Source organism: Microtus ochrogaster, chromosome 6, assembly GCF_000317375.1.
Source record: "Microtus ochrogaster isolate Prairie Vole_2 chromosome 6, MicOch1.0, whole genome shotgun sequence".
Classification (NCBI taxonomy): domain Eukaryota; kingdom Metazoa; phylum Chordata; class Mammalia; order Rodentia; family Cricetidae; genus Microtus; species Microtus ochrogaster.
The window spans coordinates 52612323-52636174 of record NC_022013.1 but is presented as its reverse complement, the minus strand read 5'-3'; the positions used below and the strand labels follow the sequence as shown (position 1 = coordinate 52636174).

General features: G+C 44.5%; 1 protein-coding gene across 3 annotated transcripts; it reads left to right on the top strand.

Moving 5' to 3' along the window:
• Nucleotides 1-4402: 4402 nt before the first annotated feature.
• Mat1a (methionine adenosyltransferase 1A) lies at nt 4403-23330 on the top strand. Of its 3 annotated transcripts, none has more exons than XM_013346857.1 (10): nt 4403-4502; nt 4749-4933; nt 9254-9331; nt 10848-10970; nt 13561-13673; nt 14039-14182; nt 19056-19274; nt 20326-20508; nt 20792-20925; nt 21481-23330. In XM_013346857.1, the coding sequence occupies exons 2-10, from the start codon at nt 4840-4842 to the stop codon at nt 21581-21583; spliced, it is 1191 nt and encodes a 396-aa protein (XP_013202311.1). In that variant the 5' UTR covers nt 4403-4502; nt 4749-4839; the 3' UTR covers nt 21584-23330. The 3 variants fall into 3 exon arrangements, with proteins under 3 accessions (XP_013202311.1, XP_005348630.1, XP_005348631.1); XM_005348573.1 differs by having other exon boundaries at nt 4690-4933; XM_005348574.1 differs by having other exon boundaries at nt 4586-4933.
• The last annotated feature ends 522 nt before the right edge of the window (nt 23331-23852 follow it).

Here is a 23852-nt window from a genome sequence, read left to right as displayed (position 1 = left end):
CTCTCTAACATCCTGGAATCATCATTGTAACTTTGGCTTCACACTGTAGTTCCTCAGGGTCTCACTGCCGGATTCCAACTCTTTCACACATTTCCTTGCTTCAGTATCTCTCTGAAATTATGTTTCAGGCCTCCATGGGCTTCTGCTGAGTCTCCATGTTCTGACTCTGGGAAAAGCCCTTCCTAGACAGGTGATTTTGACAAGGGAAACCTCTTCAGTGACGTTCTCAGTTTAGGCTCCCTCCTTTTAGATGAATCTTTGCTTTTGCAACATGGAGCTTTTCATCTTGATAATCTGGGAGCCCTCATCCTATTGTAGTAATGCAAAGGACTGGGTATTTCTTTAATGGTGCTAATCTCTTTAACAATTACAGGTGCTTCCAAACCTGCCTTATCTTCAACTGCAGTTTTTGTTTTCTTCCTCCTCCACATTTTGCTACCTGTCATTGCAGAGCTGGAGAAGCACAGCGAACAGTAATTATGAAACAGTCACTGTGATATTAACTTGAAACTTCCTATGCCAAACAAGATAATCCATTTTTGTTATTTTTTATCTTAGGCTCACTCAAGTTCTTTGGACTCGGGTAGACTGTAGCCAGATTCTTTCCCAGACTATGACATTAATAGCCTCCAGTTCAGTTCCCAGTAGAGTCCTTGCTCTCTTCTGAAACCTTATAAGCTAAGACTCCAGGGTCCTTGTATCTGTTAGGATTTTTGCCTCTCAACCTCCCACTACAATGGTCTACTAGTCTCTGCTGATAGCATTCTAGAGTTTTTCTAGCTTAACGTTCCAAACTTGTCTACATTCCTCTTGAAAAGATTTTCCAAAGACTTGTAACCACACAGCCAAACGTATCACAGCAATGACCCCACTCCTGGTGCTGTTTTTTTTTTCATTAGTTTCTGTTGTTGTTTCTGTGATAAAACACCTGGAAGAACAACCTCAGGAAGGAATTGTTCATACGGGCTCACATTTAGAAAATATAATTCACAAGGCAGCAAGAGCTTGTGAGCTGATTAGATTACATTCAAAGACATGAAGCAAAAAGCAGTGAATTGTGGTATAAAACTCACTTTTACTTTCTACTTTTTATCCAGTTCAAGACTTCGTCACTTTGAATAGTGCAATCCACACTTAAGGTAAAAAATTCTCCACCTCAGTTAACATAGTGAAGAAACTTCCTCAGAGACATATCCAGAAGTTTACATGGCCACTCCACATCCCATTGTGAGTTCACAACCAAGCTTACCTATCACAGTTAGGGATTACGTATGTAAGGATTTGTTCATTTCTTCTAGATTTTCTAGTTTATTGGAATATAAGTTTTCAAAATATTCTCTGCTGTTCCTTTTGAATTCAGTGTATTGATCTGTTTTAACATCACTTTTAGTTTTAAAATTTATTAATTTGAATATCTTTTTCTTTTATTTATTTGGCTGTCTTATTTAACTTTACAAATAATGATTTCATTGACTATCTGTATTATTTTTTCATCTCTGCTTTGTTAACTTCTACCCTGATCTTTATGATTTATTTACATCTCCAAATTTAAGTTTGGCTTGTTCCTGTTTTCCTACGACCCTGAGTCATATCATTAGGTGATTTATTTGAGAATAGCCTCATCTTATATATAAAACACTCACAAACTTTCCTTTGAGAACTGTAAGTCAAGTTTCTTCAGGGATCTGTCAATTGTGTTTCAGAGATTGAGGTTGCTACATGAAAATGAGGTCAAATTTGAGCCTTTCAAATGTTGAACTTGGGTTATCAGTGGGGCTGGGGGAGGTATGAGGACAATTCATGCATATGGGAGACCAGGGCAGCCTGCGCACAGGAGGATTCAATTTATGTTTAGTTGACAATTTAGAGCTATGAAGTCTTTGTGGGGTTGTCTCTTAGAGAAATTATGCCTCTGCGAGGATCTGTTAGTTCTTTTTGGAGAGGGTAGACTAGACCTACTATTTTAGTTCTTGGGTAGATTGGTGCTCATCTTATCTAACTAATAACATTTACAATGGATGTTAAATCTTTAGCTGATTTGGCATTGCTAAAGCCTGCATATGTTTTTGTTTGGAAACATCATCTTGCTATGAATCCAAAACTGGCCTCCAACTCACAATCCTCTTGTCCCAGACTCCTGAATGCTTCATTTTATAGGTGTAAACAGCCACACCTATTTTCATATTATATTTTACAAAAACATGCGTATAATGAATTTATTTGTGACAGCATTATTGTGATGTTAATATAATTGAAAAAACAAAAATTTAACCATCAGGCAATGAAGAGCCAAATAATATACAGTAAATTCCCACTGTGGGATACTGTACAGGTGCTAAAAGAAATAGCTACTGTATATAGACTATGAAAAGGACTAAGCATATAACATGGAAAAGAGTGAAATGTTAATATATGTATGTGGATAAACATACAGACAAACACAATATTCTATTTTTCTTCAAAAGAACACTATGCTTACATATATAGCTTGCTTAATTATGTTTATTAATATTTATAACTTCATATTGCTTTCTAGCAGTATGTTAAATACTCATAATGTCTAAGTGGTCTAATCTCATTTTACAGTCATTCTATAAAGCAGGTAATTATTTTACCTGCTGCAGAACTTTGGAGGTCTGCACTGAGTTGCTTAGTGTTGGTCGAGCCCCAAAGAAGGTCACAAGCTCCTTTTATAGTACTTTAGAGAAACAACTGAGGCTCCAGCCGAGAAGCCTGTACTTCCAGCTGCCATGGTCTGTGATGTGATTTCTTATCATCTATTCTGTGAAAGAACACAAGGCATCCTTGTATTTAGTGGCCATGTTGTACGCAGCTCACACACGAGCTCATCTGAATAAGTTGCTTTCAAGATCTTCCCTCCTTCTGAATTGCTGCTCCGGCTTCAGAATCCTCCTGCACACATTTCTGAAGGCTCTACTTCTATATAAAAGACACCTTCAAACGGCACCCTCTGCCCATGATGTTACTACTCATTTTAGAATTCAAAAAAGAGTTGGCTTCTTGCTGGATTTAGGAACTTTGATGAATTCTGGATTTAGACTTTAAGTCCCTCTTGAAACAAATTTGTAACAATGTAACGTAATTGTTACAGTTCTAGCTGTTAGGGTAACCCAGGTCTACAGTCCAAATTAAACATTAGCTTGTACTGTGTCTAGGCTTGAAGCTGATGTACCCAAAAGAAATTTACAGAGACAATGATGTTGAAATATTTTAAGTACAAACAGGAAAGTTCTGCGCAGGCAATGAGATGGCCATTTGATCTAGTTTCCCAATCTGATTCATTTGTCGGTCCTTTCCCAGTGACCCTTTTCCCTCCCAACTTTTAGCAGTCAACTTAGCTCACTCTTTGTTAAGAGTTTTTGACAGCTGTGTATACACAAGTTGCCTCCTAGCCTTCCATATTGATTTAATATAGTTTGAATTCCGTAGAGCAACTGTGTTCACTGACTAACCTCAAGGTGTGGAATACTAACATTTGTGCCGGAGGGCAGGGGGAGAAAGTTTCAAGTGCCTGTGTAAGTGCAGAGGAGAAGGTTTTAGTCACTAAGATTATTTTTTGGAAGTAATCAATTCCCCCTACCTTGTGCTTTCCATGGTCCAACTTGTACACACAAAGTTTTGGTTGGTTACTTTTTAGTACATTCTAGAAGGAACCGGTTTCTCACCATTCTCTGTGATTTCCATTACCCGTTTTTCAAAGGTTGTAGGTCTGAGAGTGGAGAAAAGCTGGGGACAGACGCTATTGTTTATGACACAGCTAATTAAGGGTATCTTCATCCTGCTTACTCTCTTTTTTGGGGCAAATCAAAAAGCATGAGAAGTTAAGTTATAGGAACAGGATGTTTAGGAGAGGAACAGAACCAAATACATGGAAGTTTATCACGTTGGGGGATACTAACTTGACTACCAATTTCCACATAATGGATCTGTTTCTCAAAATTACATTATTAATAGGTAAAGATCTTTGTTACCCGGATCACCAGCCGCCGCCACCCCCCACCCCCAAACGCCTTGCTAGCTAATTTGTTTGCAGGCCTCTTAAAGACATTGACAGTTTAGGTGATTTCTGGTGGCAGAAAAATGCGGGCTCCAAAGCTTTTCCTCTAACTGCAATGAATCTGTTGTGTAACGCTACAGCTGGTTCAGAGTACAGGTGCGTGCTCTTGGCTCCCATTCTGCCCTGAGGAGGTAGAGGGGGTGAGCCCAATCAGATCAGGTGCGGGGGAGGAGAGGAGCGCTCAGCCCGGACGCACTGTGTTGCAACCCTAGCCCATACCAAATCTCTGGGAGAGTTTCTGACAGACTGTAAGTCTCTGTGAGTTACTCCAGACCCCCAACTCTCCAGAGTGGAAAGTTAACCCTGGAACCATTCAGAGATCGATGCAACTCTGAGAAACACTTCCGGTCTGAGAACCTACACCTCTCGTGAACCAAAGGCTTCACATTTGAGACATCAGAACTGAAGGCTGAAATTCCTCAAGGTAAGAAGTCTCCCCTCCCAGGAAATGGACTCCTCCAATGTCCTTTTATGATTATTCAGGAACTTTCACTTTTCCATATATAGGAGTCACCCGGGAGCAAACTGTGCCGGCCGAAGGGAGCGACACATCTGTATTACATCCATTCTCTCTCTCTGCCCATCCTTACCCTGCTCTCACCTGCTCATAGGTACTTAGGCAGAAGTCATCCCCGCAACTCCGCCAAAGACCAGCCTGTTGGTTTTGCAGGGGGAGGAAAAAGGAAAAAAGAGACTTCAGGCAAAGTTACAGCATTTTGAAGTTGTCACCTTGGAAAAGTGAAGTCAGAAAGTGTGCCACAATGAATGGACCTGTGGATGGCTTGTGTGACCATTCTCTAAATGAAGAAGGAGCCTTCATGTTTACATCAGAATCTGTAGGAGAGGGGCATCCAGGTAAGTGGGTTGTCCTGAGCTCATAGGCGAGCCTGCCATCTCCAGCCTGTGCCCAGGGAGTCACTTTTACTAGACACCTTAAAAAAAAGGTTCATCAGTTGCTATAGAGACTCTCTCCAGAGTGTGAGCTACTTCTGAAGCTGTCACTCATCTTGACGCCTAGGTCGATGATGCTGTCACCCAGCATCTCAGCCACAAGGAATAGTTGCTATATGCTATGTGTATTAACGGAACTGAATTAAATAATACATTTTTTTAAAAATAATACATTTTTAAGTAACGCTTTCATCTATTACCGGTGACTTATTAAAGTCAATGAAAAATGGTCCTCAAGCAGGAACAAGTTTTGCACATAGATTGTACAGATTAGAAAGGAACAGCTCTCAGCTCTGGTTGAGCCAGAGCTCCAGATGACAAGGTTCTCAGAGATGTTTTCTGATACAAGTATAAACTTCCTAAAGATCAGTGATTCTCAACCTGTGGGTCATGTTAAACAACTCTTACACAGGGGCTGCCTAAGACCATGGGAAAACACAGATACTTACATTGCAAAACACAAAAGTAGCAAAATTACAGTTAAGAAGTAGCAAAGAAATTTTTTCTTTTGGACTTTCAAGACTTAGTTTTTCTCTGTAACAGAACTTGTTCTGTTGACCAGGCTGGCTTCAAACTCACAGAGATACACTTGCCTTCACCTCCTGAGTGCTGGGATTACAGGCATGCACCACCATGCCTGGCTAAGAAAATAATTTTATGGTTGTGGCAGGGGGAGTCGCCATAACATGGGAAACTGTATTAAAGGGTTGTAACACTAGAAAGATTGAGGACGACTGCTATAGAGGAACATTCAAGCATTGTTTGTTGATTGTGAGGTAGGGAAGCTAAAGAGAATTCTCAGTAACAGGACCATGAGCCAGAAGCTCTGTTTAAGCTGTGGAATGCAGATGCATCACTCTGCAAGGCTTGATGAAGGCAAGGGCTGGGACTGACTCCCATAGTGTCCAGTTTGCTACTTCTTGGTAGAACCTTAAGAATTCTAATTTGTAACAGCTCTAGAAGGGGCTGCTTCTGCTAGTACGGGAACACCACATTGAGAACCAGTGTTCTGGAAGAACTCTGGGGATAGGCCCCTGATTTGAAGACTTAAGCACTTCTTCACATTTATTTTGAGTGCTTATGGTGTGTGTTGACTTGCCACTGAGTCTAACTTTGCCACCTTCCTTCTGTCTCCAAGAGATTTAACTTGAAACTTGGCTTTGGACTTTTCATTACATTACACCTGTGTGCCTCAATCCTGGCTGCCTTCTTCCGGAAGCATTTGGTTATGTCTAGGAACATTTTTGATTGTTACATCCTAGGGCTTGGAGGCAAGATGCTCTTGGAGTCTGTTGTGTAGAGGCCAGCCATGCAGCTAAACATTGCACAATCTATTTGAGAGTTCCCACAACCAAGAATTATTTGATGCAAAATGTCAACAGTGTGGCTGTTGAAAAATCTTAGGTTGGGGCTGGAGAGATAGCTCAGAGGTTAAGAGCCCTGGCTACTCTTCCAGAGGACCTGGGTTCAGTTCCCAGCACCCACACGACAGCTCACAACTGTTTATAACTCTAGTTCCAGGGGATCTGGTACCCTCACACAGCCATACATACATGTAGGTAAAACACCAATGCACATAAAATAAGTATAAAATTGATTAAAAAAACTTGGGATAGATTATTTAGTATGAGGTTTAATGTGCTATAAATAACTGTTCTCATCATATTTCTTTGTAGATCAATTTCCAGATCTATGTATGATTTTTAGATACATCCCTAGTACTTGACCTATATTGGGCAGTTCTGTAGTTCCTGAAAGTCATCTCTATGTTAGAAGAACTTCCTATGCCCAGAGGAAGTGAGTTCTTTGGCTTCCAGCAGCTACTTGCCTCAAGTGTGGCCCATTGTACATAGCAGCAATGTGCTTAGTGGACAGAGCATGAAAACTTGCACCATTTCACTGACTCTTTCCCTTCTTAGTGGTCTCACTATCAGTTTATTTCATCTGCCATTTACTTTCTACGATACCTATAATGTCCAAATAAATTGGTTTTCTCTAATGCTGTTTACTGTTCCATGGTTGAATTCTCCCTGATCAGAAAGATGAAATTCATGTTTCTTCTTAATCTTCCAAGAGTTCTACCATTGACTGTCTTAACCCTACTGATGAGACTTTGAAAGCCTGAGCTTTCTCAGAAAGAATCTTCCAGGAATGGATGTGGTTCAGTGGTATAGAGCTTGCCTGGCATGTGAAAGGCCCTAGATTTAGTAGATTTGCCCCCAGCAAGAGAAAGAAGATTTGAACTGTAATCCCAACACTTGGAAGCTGGAGAAAGGTGTGTGTGGGGGGGTTAAGATATGAAGATTATCTTTGGCTAGATAGCAAGTTCAAGGCAAACTTCATGTGTGACTGTGTCTTAAAATTCCCAGCTAGAAGGATTAGGGAAGAGAGAGAGGTAGGTCCGTCAGGGGATTTAGGAATTATCAATCAGCTATCTAGCTGAACTTGCTGAACTTTAACTTGTCCCTAGATGAATAATTCCCTACATAGTGGTACCTGCATGGGCTGGGTCCTTTAAATAAATGAGATATCAGAAGTCTGTCTGTAGTTAAACTCTGAATTGCTTCTAGGCATCCAGACATGTCAACACTGGCCATCTGTAATTTTTTTTTAGAATGTCAGGAGGCCTTTCCTGGTAGGAGTGGCAGGAGCCATGGACTCACATGTGCCAGCATTTGCCATTACCAGGAGGATGGCTAGAACAATCCACCGTGTGTTTCCTCATTGTTTCTGAAGGAAAAAATCAGAAAGTTTACCTTTAATGGCAAGTTAATCACTATCTTAGTATCTACTTTTGAGAGCTAAATTTCTTGACTCAGGATCTGAATTCTCAAAACTAATCTGTTGGGCCAGGAGAGATGCACAGTAGTAAGAGCACTCCCTGCTTTTGCAGAAGGCTAGGGCATGGTTCCCAGCATCCAATCCAGCTTCAGGGGACCCAGCATCCTCTTCTCAACTCCACTGGCATCTGTGCTTGCACATGCACATTCTCCCACACATATTACATACATGTATATACACAATTAAAAATAAATCTTTACAAAAACACTCTTCAAGAACAGACTCTCTGGGCATTTTGAACATTAAGTGAAAAACAATATTCATTAAATAGAAGTCTCTTTTATTTCTTAATCTGTCAGTAGACACCAACTGGAAAGTAGGAGTGAATTTGTGCACAGTGTCACTTGGAGATCTCCATGTTAGATCATGTGAGTCCTTTAAGGCAAACATCAGAACAATGTCAGTTCCCAGGTCCTGCTGAGTTATATGTCAGTCCTATTTTAGCTCCACTATCAGGACATCTGACTGGGGGAGGCTGAGTGACCAGAGGGAGTGTCTGAGGGCTTATAGAAATGTTCAGCATTAAGCTTATAGGAATGAACAGCAGTGGTGCCGATGGGTTCCCCTGTGATGTGGTACCATCTGCCTGGCTTTGTGTTTTGCATCAAATTGATTGCACCGATGGAGCCTTCAGTATGGCATTTATCTTGCCTTATCACTTAGTACCTAATCTTACCGATGTTATGAAGGATTTTAGACTGCATCCATAATTTTCTAGATGTTAGAAATAAGGAATAGGTTTGGGGAATGAAAGACTTTTTATTATAATGTGATTGTGAATTGTTTAGACTCTTAGATAAGCTAGCTTTGAAATCTATTTTCCTTTTAAGGAATTCTATAATTTTTTTCTAATGCATACTATCCAATATGAGGTGGGAATTAGAAGAAATTAAGAGTTCAAAATATTTTTTATTTCTGGGACCTCCTAGGCCAAGGAGCTGTTATATTGGCAGTTATTGGCAGCTAAAGGAGGGAAGGTCATTTTCCTCCTGTGCTCTAACCACTAGCAAGTCTGTCATGCTTCAGTAAATAGCACCTCACCCACAGCCAAACTCAGTGGGTCACCAAAGCAAAACACCAAAGTAGAGGCAGAACCTTAGAAAAGGTTCAGAGGGGCTTGAGGGGCATAAGAGAGGGCAGTGGGAATTGAGTATGATCAAAATGTATTATATACACTCATGAAAGTATCAGAAAATAAGTAAAAATTTCAAAATCTGCAAGGAACCATCTGATGAAATATTTCTTGTATTTAAGAAAATTTCTCTTTTATTTTGATATATTTGATATGAAGACTGATAAAAATGTTAAATTATTTTTAGCATTTAATTTTGTCATGCTTAACAATGGTGTAATCGGTTACACTTAGTATTTGTTCCTTTTTAGATAAGATCTGTGACCAGATTAGTGATGCAGTGCTGGATGCCCATCTCAAGCAAGACCCCAATGCCAAGGTGGCCTGTGGTAAGAGACAAGTACCCTTTTTTGCTGGAGATCTAAGTATGTTGTACAGAGAAGTTCATGGTGGACATAAGACCATATCATCAGGTCCAAAGTCAATGTTCTCTTGTCTGCAGGAGATTTCTTCTTCAAGTGACCTTCCTATGTTGTATCGGGGAGGAAAAGCATTTCTATCCATGAGATAGATTCAACTAGGATTTGACATTAGATGTCATCACTACCATAACTACCAGAGGGCTGGGTAGGAATATGACCCTCCTAACACAGGTTTCATTAGGAGTAAGGGAGCCTCTAAAAGTTCGTGGATGGATCTTCCAGAAGTAAAAAGCTCAAAATGTCTGGGGTTGTCTAGAAACTCATTTTTGATGGCTCTGCATGTCTGGAACCTCCTCTGGTTTTCTTCCCTAGCTTGTGGTATACCTCACATGTTAAAATAATTTATGCATCTCATTTACCAGTGTCTAGGAACAGTAGTTCCATCAACTGTCCAAAATCAAACCAACAGCTTTCCAGAGGGTTATTATTGTTGAATAAATCATTGAGGACCTTGTTTACTCCCATACCCGCTAATGTTTCTTGGAACTCCATGTAGGAATTGCTTGTGGGATAAGTCCTTCAATGTCAAATCTTTGCCTGATAGAAGGCCTTGTCACACAAGATAGCCCTTGACTCCAGAGCCTGAAGACCCAGGTCTGACTTCTGACCTTACTAATGGGTCCACAGTGTTGGTTGTACCTGGACCTTTGCAATAGCTTATGGGGCAGGAAGCCTCAGTGTGGAGACCAGAGTCCACTGTCAGTGTCTGTGTCCCCTCCTCTAGAGGCATCTCAGCCCATGTCATGTACATCAGATCCCATGCTACTCTGAGGGTAGATCCCCACACTGATAGCTTTGAAACAAATGGTAGCACTTTCTGGAAGTGCCCATGCACACTAGCTTCTTAGATAGGGCTCTCACTCCAGTTCTGAAAGATTTTATGAGAGTCTCTAGCATCAGATATTCCATGCAATTCCAGTTTTTAAATGAAAATTTTCCTTTGAGAAAGTTGGTTTGTCTTGATCCTTGGATGAGGATCTCACTCATTATAGCAGAGTTCTGGCATCATGTATATGTGTGTGTGTGTGTGTGTGTGTGTGTGTGAGAGAGAGAGAGAGAGAGAGAGAGAGAGAGAGAGAGAGAGAGAGGAGGGAAAGAGAGAGATTCATTCATGATGCTCATTATGAAAGCTATATTATTTGAGAAAGATTAAGTAGGTTGTCCAAGATAACAGAAGCAGTGAATTCTTTGCACAAAACTCAAATATAAGTCATTCTTCCCAAAGCTTTATTCTCTGGCAGCACTTGAAGATACTCAGTGTTTAGTGCTTACATTGCTCTTTTTGTTGGCACAATTATGCTTTCTTAGAAAGTACTCCTTGTGAATTTCCTAATGAGTCTTTTCATCTCCATCTTGAGAAGTCTAGACCCTTGAGCTTCTGTCTGCTGTTCCATGACTCTTTCCTGCCTTCCTTCCCTTCCAGAGACAGTGTGCAAGACAGGTATGGTGTTGCTGTGTGGGGAGATCACCTCAGTGGCCATGGTTGACTACCAGCGGGTGGTGAGAGACACCATTAAATACATCGGTTATGACGACTCTGCCAAGGGTGAGGATGGGCTTGCTGCTTCTCTGTGTGTAGATCTCTACTGAGTGCATCCGTCTCCCATAGGGAGTCAAATCTGGTGCTTCAGTTTTATAGAAATATAAATTCTGTTAGGAGGGCAAACGGCTGTGACTGTAGCTGGTGGGGCCAGCATGTACCTATCCACTACTGACAGGTCTCATTTAAGGTCCAGGCTTCCTGGTGCTGGCAGCTTGGAACAGACCTCTTAATGAAGACAGCTGCCCTCTAGTGACAGCATGCTCTGTGCCAAGAACAGGTGCTAGTGTCTACATATGTCCTCTGACTTCATCATTCCAGAACCCCTGGCGTGTTTCTTATGGACATGAGGGTATCCCGGTTTAGAGTATAAATACAGTGAGATGCCACCGGGTCAGTGCTCCTATACTTTCTACTGAGCTACACTGCATCTTACTGTAGATGCAGGGAATGGAGCCTCATTTTCAAGCACCAGACCCTGATCACAGGTAAAAGAGACAGGGCAGCTCAGGTTAGCACCCATTCCAGGTGGTGTAGAAGCTGACACCCAAGGGAGGAGTGCAGACCAGGTGAGGAAGGGAGGGGACTGGGAAGCACCAGGTAATGCAAGCAGAGGTGAGGGCTTCTTGGGAGATGCCGTTGCTCAATGCCCGTGTGGGTCAGGAAACCACCAAGCCTGGGAGTACATCAGGAGACTCAGCATGAGTGCTCTCTTTGCAAACATGTTTTGCTAGAGCTCCCAGTGCCCTTTATCCACACGGGCTTCCTGCATAGGTTTCTGACCTGACTTTGTAAAGGTTCCACTATATAGCCTCTAGCAGTAGATACTCATGTAATTCCAGTCTTAACTTTTTTTTTTCAGATTTATTTATTTAAGGAAAAATTCCCTTTGCATCTCTGTTGACCCTCTCTCAATTCCCAGAGGTCACCGTGAGAGATGTGTTGACCTTGAACAATCATAAGAAAGCCTACTTATTGGGGGTTGGGGGTGTTTTAGAATGACCAGGAAGAGAAAGAGTGCATGCAAATTAATTTTTTTTCACTTAAGATGTGAGGGCTTCATAGAAGAAACATCCTTCCGGAGAACAGCATCTTGAGATGTTACCATGTATAGCCTTTCCCCATTATACCTTAAGAAACAGTTTATTTATTCAAGACCAAACCTTGCATTAGATAACAAAGAAAAATTCCATGTCCTTAGAAAGGACTAACTGAAATAGCCCAAGTCTGTCTGAACTGTACTTGGTTAACACTAGGACGATATATTATTTAGACTCGATAATTAGGCAAAATGGAAAAAGTCTTAATAAACAGATTGGAGACCTTTGTCACCTCTAAAGACTATTCACTGATTTCTACACCACAAACGTCCACTGGGGGATGGTGGGGAGTGGGGAGGGTAGGCAAAGAGCAAAGATGACCACATGCTTGGGGTAGGGGGACTGCTTGTCCTCAGAGGACCCCACTGTGAGGTATTCTACGTGAATCTGTTTTCATCTTATGCAATAAGGGAGTACAATTGCATAAGTAAAATGTCCAGAGACACTAACTAGAAGCTAGTCAAGTTTGGGTGTGTGGGGAGGAGCCAGAGGAGGAACATTCTGTCCAGAGATACCTAGAGGAGGTGGAAAAATACATAATGCTTAAGGCTAGCTCTAAGTTTGTTGTCTAAAGGAGTTCTGGCTCCATGACAGGACTCCTGTCATGTTAGTAAGCTGTTAGTAAGGCTTCCTTGAGTTAGCACCCAGAATGCCAGAGAGGGACCCCCAACTCTGTGCTGCAGATTTGAAGAGGGGGCCTGGGCCCCAGAAGTTTAACTCTTTTGTCATAGGATCCCAGATCTAGAAGACCCTCTAGATGGTTCACATACATGGTGCTTATTATTCAGGATGTGTGTATATAATAAATGTAGATATATGTATGGGTAAGGCACATAGTTCGACTTCTAAATGACAACATTGGAAAGAGCCTTGCTCTTCAATAAGTATAGGGATAATTTCTCTTTCCCTTCCACTCTCCCCTTCCCCCATCTCTTCCTCCTTCCCTCCCTCCATCCATTTCTTCCTCTCCTTTTCTTTTTATTAGATAGGAATTAACATAGGCCAGGCTGGCCTAAAACTCTGAATGCAGCCAAGGACAGCCTCCTGCCTTCACTTTAAAAGAGTTGGGGATTACAAGCAGGCACCGCCATGTCCTGCTGGTGGTGTGATTTTTCAGATGGGATTCTGGATGGAGGGCTCCTCTGTGACACTCAGGGAAGCAAGGCTTTAAGTTGCTCACCTCCTTTTCAGAGTGTCCTTTGTGCTGTCTGGTTTGTGTCATTGTTGTGGGTTGTTACATTTCTGCGTAGGTTATACTTTTTTTAAACCAAGATATAATTGAATACAGTAAAATATGTCATGGGGAATCTTTTCTTTTGAAAGAGTTCTATATGGCCATGGAAGAAAATTTAAGGTCTTTCAATATCCTGAGTCTCAGCTGGGAACAAGAGGCTCCTTCCCCTAACACCAAATGCCACTTCAGCGATTTCAAAGCCCACCAAGAAACTTATAGTCCTGACTTGACACATGTCCCCACTCGGCTTGCTTTTGCCCAGGCTTCGACTTCAAGACCTGCAATGTGTTAGTGGCCCTGGAGCAACAGTCCCCAGATATTGCCCAATGTGTCCATCTGGATAGAAATGAAGAGGATGTCGGTGCAGGAGATCAGGTATGTTGACTGTGTGAGGGGTGAACCCTGTGGTTTGTTTGGACTCAGCTATGATCCATGACGTGAAGCTGCTCTGGTTAATAACACCGTGGGTGGTCTCATCACTCTAGAGATCCTGTAATAAGCTAAACACTGTTTCCAACCTGGCAGGCTGTGTGGTTGAAGGCTCTGCTTGCTAATAACAGATAAAGGCTTGCCTCTTCCTTCCAGAGTGTTGGGGGTCAGAGGCAATGCCTTCCCCTTCTAAAATGCCCAGTGCAAAGTGTTCTGTAGAGGGAACCCCCATAACTGTTGAAACACCAAACAAAATATGAGATCTGAAAAATGTTACTGCTCTGAGCTCTAAGGCAGGTGTCTTACTACAGGGCCTGATGTTCGGCTATGCCACGGATGAGACAGAAGAATGTATGCCCCTCACCATTGTTCTTGCCCACAAACTCAACACCCGGATGGCAGATCTAAGGCGCTCTGGTGTACTTCCTTGGCTGAGACCTGATTCTAAAACTCAGGTGAGCTGCATTCATCGCCTCCTGCAGGAGCTTCATGTTCAACAAATCATTTTTGGTTCTGGCCATATTTATTTTATTTTAAATTAACTGATTTTACAACACACACACACACACCACACACACATTCTCTGTGTTTGATTTGATGCCCTGTTATCCTCCCTTCTCTCTCCCACTTCCATTAAGCCTCTTCTATTTTCTAACAAGTTCTCCCTCCCACTGTTATGTCTTTATTGATGTGTATAACCCACTGCTTTTAATTTTATGAGTTCGAGTAGGGGGGTTACTTACTTGAAGAAAGGTACCTTGCCGTTTATTGCCTATAATTCTTCAGGGAGAGTGGGATGTTATCAGCCTGTCTCCTTTCCATAATAAAATGTTGGTAGGCCCAGCCTTGTGCTGATATCATGCAGAGAGCCAAAGCTGCTGTGGATTCATGGGAACAATGCCATGTCCGATCCAGAAATCAGCATTTCACAACATTCCTTCCCACCTTCTGGCTCTTCTTGCACTCTTTCCACTGCCCTGTTCCCTGCACTTCCAAGGGTGCAATAGAGACATTCCATTTAGGGATAGGTATTTAACCATCACTTATTCTTAGCGCTTTGACCAGTTATGAGTCTTCGCATTGCTGTCACCTATAGCAGACAGGATCTTTTCCCACCAAGGCAGTTTATGAATATAAACCCAAATATTTAGAAGGCAACTTGACACCACATGTATTTAGTAAAGCAATGGTAGTAGGTTCCTTAGTAGGGCCTGTGCTCTCCTCAGCTTTTGACCAGGTTTACAGTACCAGATATGAATTTCCTCCCGTAGGGGAGCCTCAACTCTATTTAGAAAGTGATTGATTACACCTCGGTCCTGTTTTTAAGATGAAAATATTCTATTCCAGCACTCCATTTTGAAAACAATCATAATTTGAAAGCTTTCAGGCTAAACAAAAAATCAGGCAGGCTGGAAATATAATTCTATTTTTTGTTTTGTTTGGTTAGCATGTGTAGACTCTAATGATTCTTCAGTTCCTGTCACAGGCTTATTCTTCACCAGCTTCAGACATGGTGGTTCCTGTCTTTATATGCACACAGGTCTGGTCTCCTGACCGTGAGCAGCTTTGTCTCTCTGAGGTCACCTTCCTCGTCTTTATTTCTCGTATACCCTTGATGTGTCCAATTCCCACGCTGTTGACTCTGGCCTCCCACCTCCCCATCATGTTGAAACCCGTTTCTGTTTCAAGGACAATGGTGATGTAAACACAACCCACGTGGAGCTCCCATATCACTCTTCAGTCTCCCGATGGCCTTTGGCCAGTGGCTGCCTGCCCTGGCTCCTTTCCTGTGTTCCAAAGTGTGACGCCCCAAGGTCTTGGCACATCTTCACTCATGTTTTCTCCATCTCGTCACACCCTTGGCTCATACATCTTCTTTCTACCATGGTCCCTCCAAAACAGTAGCCCCCTTTCTTACTCACTCTGCAAACTCATGTGCTGAGAGCCCATTAGATGCTTCTCACTGTTGCCTCTGACTAAGCCGACACCTGCCCAGTACGTTCTTCAGTCCAGCTTGGTGTCTTCTGTCTCCACGGTATTGGCATCTCACGTTTTGTCAGATGAGCATCCCTCTCCCTGCGAACCAGCTTCCCCTGGAGTGGTTCCCACTCCACCCAAGGCAAAAATAATACTCTCTGTCCCCGAAAGGTCCTCCCTGTTGAGAACTGCAGTTAATTTTTCCTCCTAACTGTCACATCTCTTCAGAATTCTCATGAGTTCCTACTTCCTGTGAGAGGGGGGCAGAACCTACTCGTCATTCTGCATTCAGACTTTTATGATATTTCCACCATAACTTTCCTCTGCCTGTTTCCTTCTTGGCATTTCCACTTAACTGGCATCATTTCTCTCAGGTTGTCCTTGATTAGAGGACTTTTGCTCTATCCTTCATCTTGTTTGGGTTCCTTTTCTGGGGACAGTAAAGTCAGTATCCTTGTGACCGTCACTTCTGACCCACCACTAGGTAGTCTTCCCCACTCCTGGACTTGTAATTGCTTCATATGTTTTGATGATAAAGTGTGTCTGTCTGTGTTCAGTTCCTCCAGCAACCAGATAGAACCTTCTCAGTGAGGTGGGCTTCTCACTGAGCAGAGATCTCACATTGTTCCACCTAAAGCAAGTGAGGGGCTTATACCCCAGTAGAATATTGTCTTGGGTTTTCATGTGCTATCCTTATGACTTTCAAGGTGGAAATGGGGTCATAAACACCTCTCAGGTATTGTTGGAGGTTATGGGACAGGACAGCTAACACGTAGACTGTGGTGGTACCAAAAGAAAGGTCTCTACAGAACAGACTTCAGAACAGGGGTGGGAAGAAGGCAACAGGTCCCCTAATGTCTTTTCCCTCTGGTAAGAGAGGAACAGAGGGAATGCTTTGAGAGCAAGTGTGGTAGAAAAGGCCTCGTTCATTCTCCCTGCTTAATAAGAAAGAGCTTCCCATGGCTCAGGAGCACCAAGGAAAAGAGGGAGAGGATGCATTGAGTTCTCATAAGATGCTAGGATTTGATGCCTATCATGGGGGACCATGAGCCTACTCTAGTTAATGGGGATATATGCCTGCTGGTGGTCTTATGTGGGGCTTGTCAGCTGGTCACTTGTTAGCCCCATGGCCTCCTTGGTCTGCCTCCATGCTGTGTCAGGGGAGTAGCCAGCTTCCTCCCCTATAGTCCCTTTGTAAAGGATTTCCACTGTCACTTGTGTTGACTGTGGCCAGGATGAGTCTTTCCACCTGAACAAATTGCTGCTGCTGATATTGATAACCAGGGTTGGCAGTCCAGAGGCTATTTTTGTACCAGGTCAGAGCTCTGGTTTCCATAGTGTATTTTTCCCCGTATCTGCTGACATGGCAAGATAAGAGCAGAGCTCAGGCCTTTCACTCTGCCACCCCGTTCCAGGAGTTCTGCAAGGATGCAGCATGGTATTTGCCTAGGAGGGATGGAGACATTAGGGCTCAGTTGGAGACTGCCAGGTTAGAGCATTTCCTCGAGACTGAGCCTCCTCCAAGGCTACAGGAGATAACTCCGATCCTAGAGCTTGCCATGGGTCTCCTTGGGAATCCGCATCCCACACTCTAGCTCCCTCTAGCCTTATGCCTGGATAATTTCCATGGGTGAACAGTGTAGGATTTAAACATTAGTCTCCAATGATTGTACACTTGCCCATCTTACTAAGGTCATATGGCAAGTGGCCAGGGCTCTTTCTCTCCCTTCCTCTAGATCACACTCTGTTGCTTTTTGGATCAGCAGGACACAGAGTCAAAGTATAATATGTATCTCATTGGCTATACTTGATCTTAGCCTAAAGACTCAAAAGTTGTAGGTACCTTTGGATGGCTGTCTAAGGCACCTTGGTTGCCTTATAATAATAAGACCCCATTGCAGCACACCTCAACAGGACAATGCTTGCTGCAGGGTCTGAACTGGGCTCTGTAGTGGAAAACTGTTCTATGCCTGCCAGCCAGTCAGTCAGACTCCTACTTAGGTATTTGGTATAGACACACTTCTGCAAGCATCTCATGCCCCTAAACTCTGTAGATACTGATCTGGATGGGTACATACTGTCTCAGGCAGCATGGAACATGTAGCCCAGCATATAGTTCATGGACTTAAGTAGCAATTTTCTGCTAGTCAGAGCCTCGGCTATAAGTCTCTGGGTCACACCTCCACAATATTCTGTGTCATTCTGATGAAGGTATTTGTAAATCTGGAACTTAAGCTTTGTTGTATGTGGAATGGGGCGACAATGGCTACCAATCTTTGATGTGGCTTCCAGCATGCAAAGCTTATTCCTTTATTGCTGCTTTCTTGACCCTCATTTGCTGCCCCCCTCCCGTCCTCCCACTATGCAAGCCCAGGGCATCCTATCTGCTTTTCCCTGCCACCTGAGATATCAGCTGTCTGTGCTCAGTGATGTGTCAGTAGAACACTGGCTGTCCTGATAGCATTTTGTCTGTGCTACTGTGGGAATGAAGAGCTTTGGTTCAGCCTGAGCAAGGTATGGCTCTTGGGCATTTCACAAACTGGCTGTGTGATGTCAGGCAAGTTCTGATCTCTTAGTTTATTTCATTTGTAATGTGGGGGGTCACAGCACCTCCTCACTTGGTAATATACCAGATGGGCACAGGACTGGATGTGGTGGAGGTGAATGCTTAAGGCGTTTGCATGGCTTGAGCTGTCAGGAGCTTGTAAGTCGGAACCTGATCCCCACTCACGTGGCCACCACTTTACCTTCTTTGGGTGAAGCACCAAGACAAAGGGGATTCAGAGCTTGTTGCCCTTCTGACTTAACTGTCCTAACTAGAGATGCTATCATCCTGTCCCTACAGATGACAAAGTCTGCTGGTCCATTATCCTTCACTGAGGGTAGAGGATCACTTGCCAGGCTTTTTCTCTTGTCTCAGAGGCTCAATATATGCAAAAACATGGCCTTAGTTAAAGATTCTTCTTGGTCTTTCACATTCTAGGACCAAGGTACCCTTGTCTCTGCCAATGACAGGTGGACCGTGAATGCCTGTGTTCATTCATAGAAGTGGGGCCAGTCCAGAGGAAGCAGCAAGAGGGTCATTGGCACTAACAGTGTCTGGGATAGAAGGAAAGCCTGGTCATCAGTTGAAAGACACTGCCACACGTGTGTACATTATGCTGTCCTCTGTGGTACTGAGCAAATTAACAAATGTACGCATGTGTCATAGGAGCTCTCCAAAGAGGCTCTAAGGACAAGGGGACTCACTTGGTCCCTCAGGACCTCAATCGGCCTCCTGGGGGATCTGTGCCTGGCAACCATGTGGCCTCAGCTCAGGCCTGGGTCTCACAGTATCTCCCCGATGGACAGGTTACAGTTCAGTACGTGCAGGATAATGGTGCGGTCATCCCCATACGCATCCACACCATCGTCATCTCTGTGCAACACAACGAAGACATAACGCTGGAGGCCATGCGCGAGGCCCTGAAGGAGCAGGTCATCAAAGCTGTGGTGCCAGCCAAGTACCTGGATGAAGACACTATCTACCACCTGCAGCCAAGTGGGCGGTTCGTCATCGGAGGTCCCCAGGCGAGTACTTGCCTCCAGGAAAGGCCCTGCTGCTAGATCTTGGTGACTAAACTGCTTGTTTTTCAGAATACACCGATGACAAGAGGTTGTTCTGAGTGGCTTAGCAGTGTCTGCCAGTCAGCTAAATTGCTCGGTGATCTCTGGCCTATTTTGAAGATACTCTGTATCTGTTAATATGTCTAAAGGGGGAACATGTCTATAGCAATTTCCACTTAGGGCGGTCAAGTCCTATCACCCAGCTCTTCCAGATGTTATCATGCTTGCCCACAGCTGCCACCACCTCTCAGTACTCGGTCAGGCACTCACTCATGCTTGCTCATGGCAGACGTTCCCGGGCAGTGCTTGCTGAATATTTGCTCTGGGGTCCCTAGCTGTTATAGGCAGGGCAATGGATCTGGGGTTTTATAAAAGCAGATAGAGCTGTTGCCCCTTTCTCCTATACGTACACAGCACTAGGGAGGTTGGGATTGGCAGAGCTGATGGTGTTGTCAAGGCTGTGTACCCATCACAGGTTCTGTGGTCAAACAGTGTTGGTATTGGGCAGAAAGAAGGTTAAAGTCCTTGTTTTCTTGATGGATGTCTCAAAGTCTAGATAGGTAAGTGTGACATGTGGATCCCTAGATAGGATTAGAGTTACTGGGTTCTCTCGCCAAGTTGTTAAATTTAGTTCCTTTGCAAGGTAATCCTCAAGTGCCGCTGCTGAGAGCACATTTGTGAAGTGAGCGACAGGAGGCACTGGCCTGAACCGCAGCCCCAGGTTGTCTTTACTGCGGTACAATTCTGCCACAGGTAGACCGCTTTTTATAATGGACTCAAAAGTGAAGGCATGGCCCCAGATGACCTCTGGCCCATCTCCTGCACTTTCCATTGAGGCTTTGGCAGGTTGCCCGATTTTCATAGCTGGTCAGTGCCGGGACTGGGGACAAGAGCCTATGGTTTCTGCCTGATTAAAAAGGGCCTTTGAGAATGCCCACAGGTGACTCAGGACATCCTTTCTCCAGCATCCGGGGCCTCTGGTTCTCATCTCTTTTCCATTCGTTGACCTCTGCAGGGGGATGCAGGTGTCACAGGCCGCAAGATTATTGTGGACACGTATGGAGGCTGGGGTGCTCATGGTGGCGGTGCCTTCTCAGGAAAGGACTACACCAAAGTGGACCGCTCAGCAGCTTATGCTGCCCGCTGGGTGGCCAAGTCCCTGGTGAAGGCTGGGCTCTGCCGGAGAGTACTTGTTCAGGTAGGCTGCCCCCATCTTGTTCTTGCCACAGACCCCAGTCCCACCTGTGGTTGGGAGATACTGGCTCAATGGGAAAGCCCCCTCTTTGACATTGGTTGCAACCCTGCATATATTGCCCTGCTCACCATGGCTGGAGCTGTGGCAAACTAGGGAAGGAGAGGAAAGAAGGGCTGCCAGGCAGGAGAGGTAGTGGTCCTGTCAGTAGGGGAAATGTGATCCCTGCTGCTCTGCTCTGTGAAATCTCTCCGATGACCTGAGTCCCTGAGTCAGATCTTTCTGGAAGGTGTCCTACGCCATTGGTGTGGCAGAACCGCTGTCCATTTCCATCTTCACCTACGGAACCTCCAAGAAGACCGAGCGGGAGCTGCTGGAGGTGGTGAATAAGAACTTCGACCTCCGGCCTGGTGTTATTGTCAGGTAAAAGCACTAGCATGCTGCTGTTGCATGGGACCTTGCCACGCCTACACCCAGGTGGACACCTGCACAGAAAGAGCTTTGCAGCCTCTTAACCAGCAAGAGGCTTTCACGTTCTGGCCCCGCAGCACAGTTCATGACCCCAATGTGGGTTGCCTGCTTTTCAGCTAAAGGAGGCCCTGCAGACATGATCCCTGGTGAGGCCATCTTTTCTCAGCTGTGGCATATCAGGCCAAAGGACTAGGAATCCAGTAGGCACATCCATTCCTCCAGGCTCCCATGGCATCTCTATTTTCTGGTTCTTGGCTGTAATAGCACTGGCCTAGGCAAAGCCAAGAGAGTGCAGAGAGTTCCCTCAGGTGGTGTTTACATCCTGGTGAACCCCTCAGCTGTCTCTGACCTTGGAGCCTTCGCTTCCTAACCTGAACAGGATAGGGCTGTGGTATCGATAGGGAACAGGTGTGTGTGTGTGTGTGGGGGGGGGGAAAGCTCTCCGAGGACACCCCTGTAGTGTAACCTTTCTCATTTAAAAATGATCCTTGCCTCCTCTGACTGCAGGGACTTGGACCTGAAAAAGCCTATCTACCAGAAGACTGCATGCTACGGCCATTTCGGGAGAAAAGAGTTTCCCTGGGAGGTCCCCAAGAAGCTTGTGTTTTAGAGCTGATGGGAGGTTTGGCTTTGTTTCATACTCTCCTTTCCTCTACGGAGACTACCAGGTCTCCTTAGCCTCTTTCTCCCCGCTCTCACCCCGAAGGCCAAGCCAGCTTCTTCAAACTTTCTCCTGCCCCGCAATCTGCAAGCATCTCATGAATGACATGGCAGATGGCTTTCTGGTGTGAGGTTACCAGGTCTCCTTGCAAGGATAGTCAGTGTTCCCTGTCTGTCCCTCAGATAACAGCAATGTTGATTTTGTGAAAAAGCCACCCCTGTTAGGCATGAAGTCGCTCCCTCACCTTTTCCCATAGTCTGAACCTGACTAGGCCATCTCTTCCTCCCAGCTGGGCATGTGCCCAGATGAATATATTGCATATACCTCTGGCTTCCCTTCACATTTGCAACCAGAGCTCCTGAGCCAGGGCTTTTTCAATGAAATGTGGTCAGTTGTCCCTTGAGCAATTGCACTGTTTGAGGGACTGAGCTGTGTTTTCTCCATCACAGCACAATAAGGTGGCATCCTTACCCTCCACATTAACAGATGATGAAACCGAGGCGCAGAGAGTCTACAGAGCTCTCGCTGGTTCCCACAGCCACGTGTATCAGTGTCAAGAAATCGAGTTGGAGTTTTGACTTTATCACTCTTGCATCCCAAACCAGATGTTGGCTTGAGTGAGGACCAAGTGGATTGGCTTGAGGCTGTGGGGCCTGTTATTTAAGGCCTGGTCTTCCGGGGAATTAGGAGATGAACTCGGTGGCTCTTGGTAAGCGCTGGAAAAAGTTACAGGAAATCACATTTGTTCTGGAAGAGAGCTGAGGGCAAAATTGCCAAGCTGGCTGTAATCTGGAACTAAGAAGCTTCATGGTCCTAGCTCCCATCTTTCAAAGACAGGTGTGTGAGTGCCCTGGCCATGGAGTTTAAACACAGACAGCCTCATGTGTTTTCATCCCCATAGAGGAGAGGCCTCTTGTTTCAGCACAGGCAACTAGCCTCTGATGGGGACCCTCCCCCCTTCAAGGCTTTCTCCTTTCCTGGACCCTCATGAGTATGCAGTCTGCCTGCTGCTTGGGAAATGAATGACTTAGGTGCAGAGTCAGCCTCCAAGCAGTGCACAAGTTACCCAAGATCTCACCTGCTTTAACCAGGTGGCCTTTGAAGGGCGTGACTATCTACCAGGGTCCTGGAAGCCCCATGTTCCTATGCTGTCCCATCATGATTGGCACCACCTATCCAACCTGTCCCTAGCCAGGACCTCCCCACGTCAGACCCCTTCTAGCTTCCAGAGCCACGGGTTCAGGAAGGGCCCTGGTTCACAGTGCTGGTTCTGGCTAGGAGAACCTAGCTGGGGCAGCTTTATCAAGGAGCAGATGCCTTGCTTCTGTGCCTTGACTGGCCCACAGAGACCTCAGCATTTCCCTTTCCATCAGGTTGAGGGATAGCAGAAGGGAAAGTCCTAATGGCCAAAAAACCCTGGAGCCATGTGTGACATAGAAGCAACCTGGGTCTCTCCATAGGTTTCCTGGCTGCCTGAAGCCAAGTTCCTCATACCAGAGGGTAGGATGGGTGTGCTGATGGCAGAGTTCCTGTAACTTAAACTATATCTAAACACAAAAATCCAGAATTGTATACTTCCTTCGACTGTAAGAGTAATGAGACTCTCTTTTTTTCTTTCAACATTTCAGATGAAACAAAGCCAATATTTGTTACAATTACCTGCTAGTACCGTGAATAAAAACCCAAGGAGCAACGACTCTGTGTTTTCTGTCCCCCTATTGCATGTGTGTGTGTGTGTGTGTTCATGCATGTCTGGGGAGGACACTGGCTGTCTTGCTCCATCAGATTCTGCCTTATCCCCTTGAGAGTCTCTCTCATCAAACCTGGAGCTAGGCTGGAGGTCAGCAAGGCCTAGTGATTCTAGTGATTCCTTATCTTCATTCCCCAGCATCACTGTGCTGGAGTGATGGGTGTGTGCATGACCACACAGCTTTTAAAGATGAGTGCCAAGGATTTGAACTCAGTATTCTTATCCACAAAGAACTCTCCCTGGCCCCACTACGCTTGTGTGTGTGGTTTTTTTTGCAAAGCACTTCTGACTTCCCAACCCCCAGAAATTCTGGGAACCTTTTTTTTTTTTTAAAAAAAAAAGATTTATTTATTATGTATACAGTGTTCTGTCTGCCTGTATGCTTTCTGGCCAGAAAAGGGCACCATATTTCATTACAGATGGCTGTGAGCCACCATGTGGTTGTTGGGAATTGAACTCAGGACCTCT

Bases quoted from the DNA above. Each gene is read 5' to 3' on its own strand.
- Mat1a (XM_013346857.1), top strand. From the start codon at position 4,840: ATGAATGGACCTGTGGATGGCTTGTGTGACCATTCTCTAAATGAAGAA. The intron at 9,332-10,847 runs GTAAGAGACAAG...CTTCCCTTCCAG, and splicing joins CAATGCCAAGGTGGCCTGTG to AGACAGTGTGCAAGACAGGT. The intron at 14,183-19,055 runs GTGAGCTGCATT...CCCGATGGACAG, and splicing joins GACCTGATTCTAAAACTCAG to GTTACAGTTCAGTACGTGCA.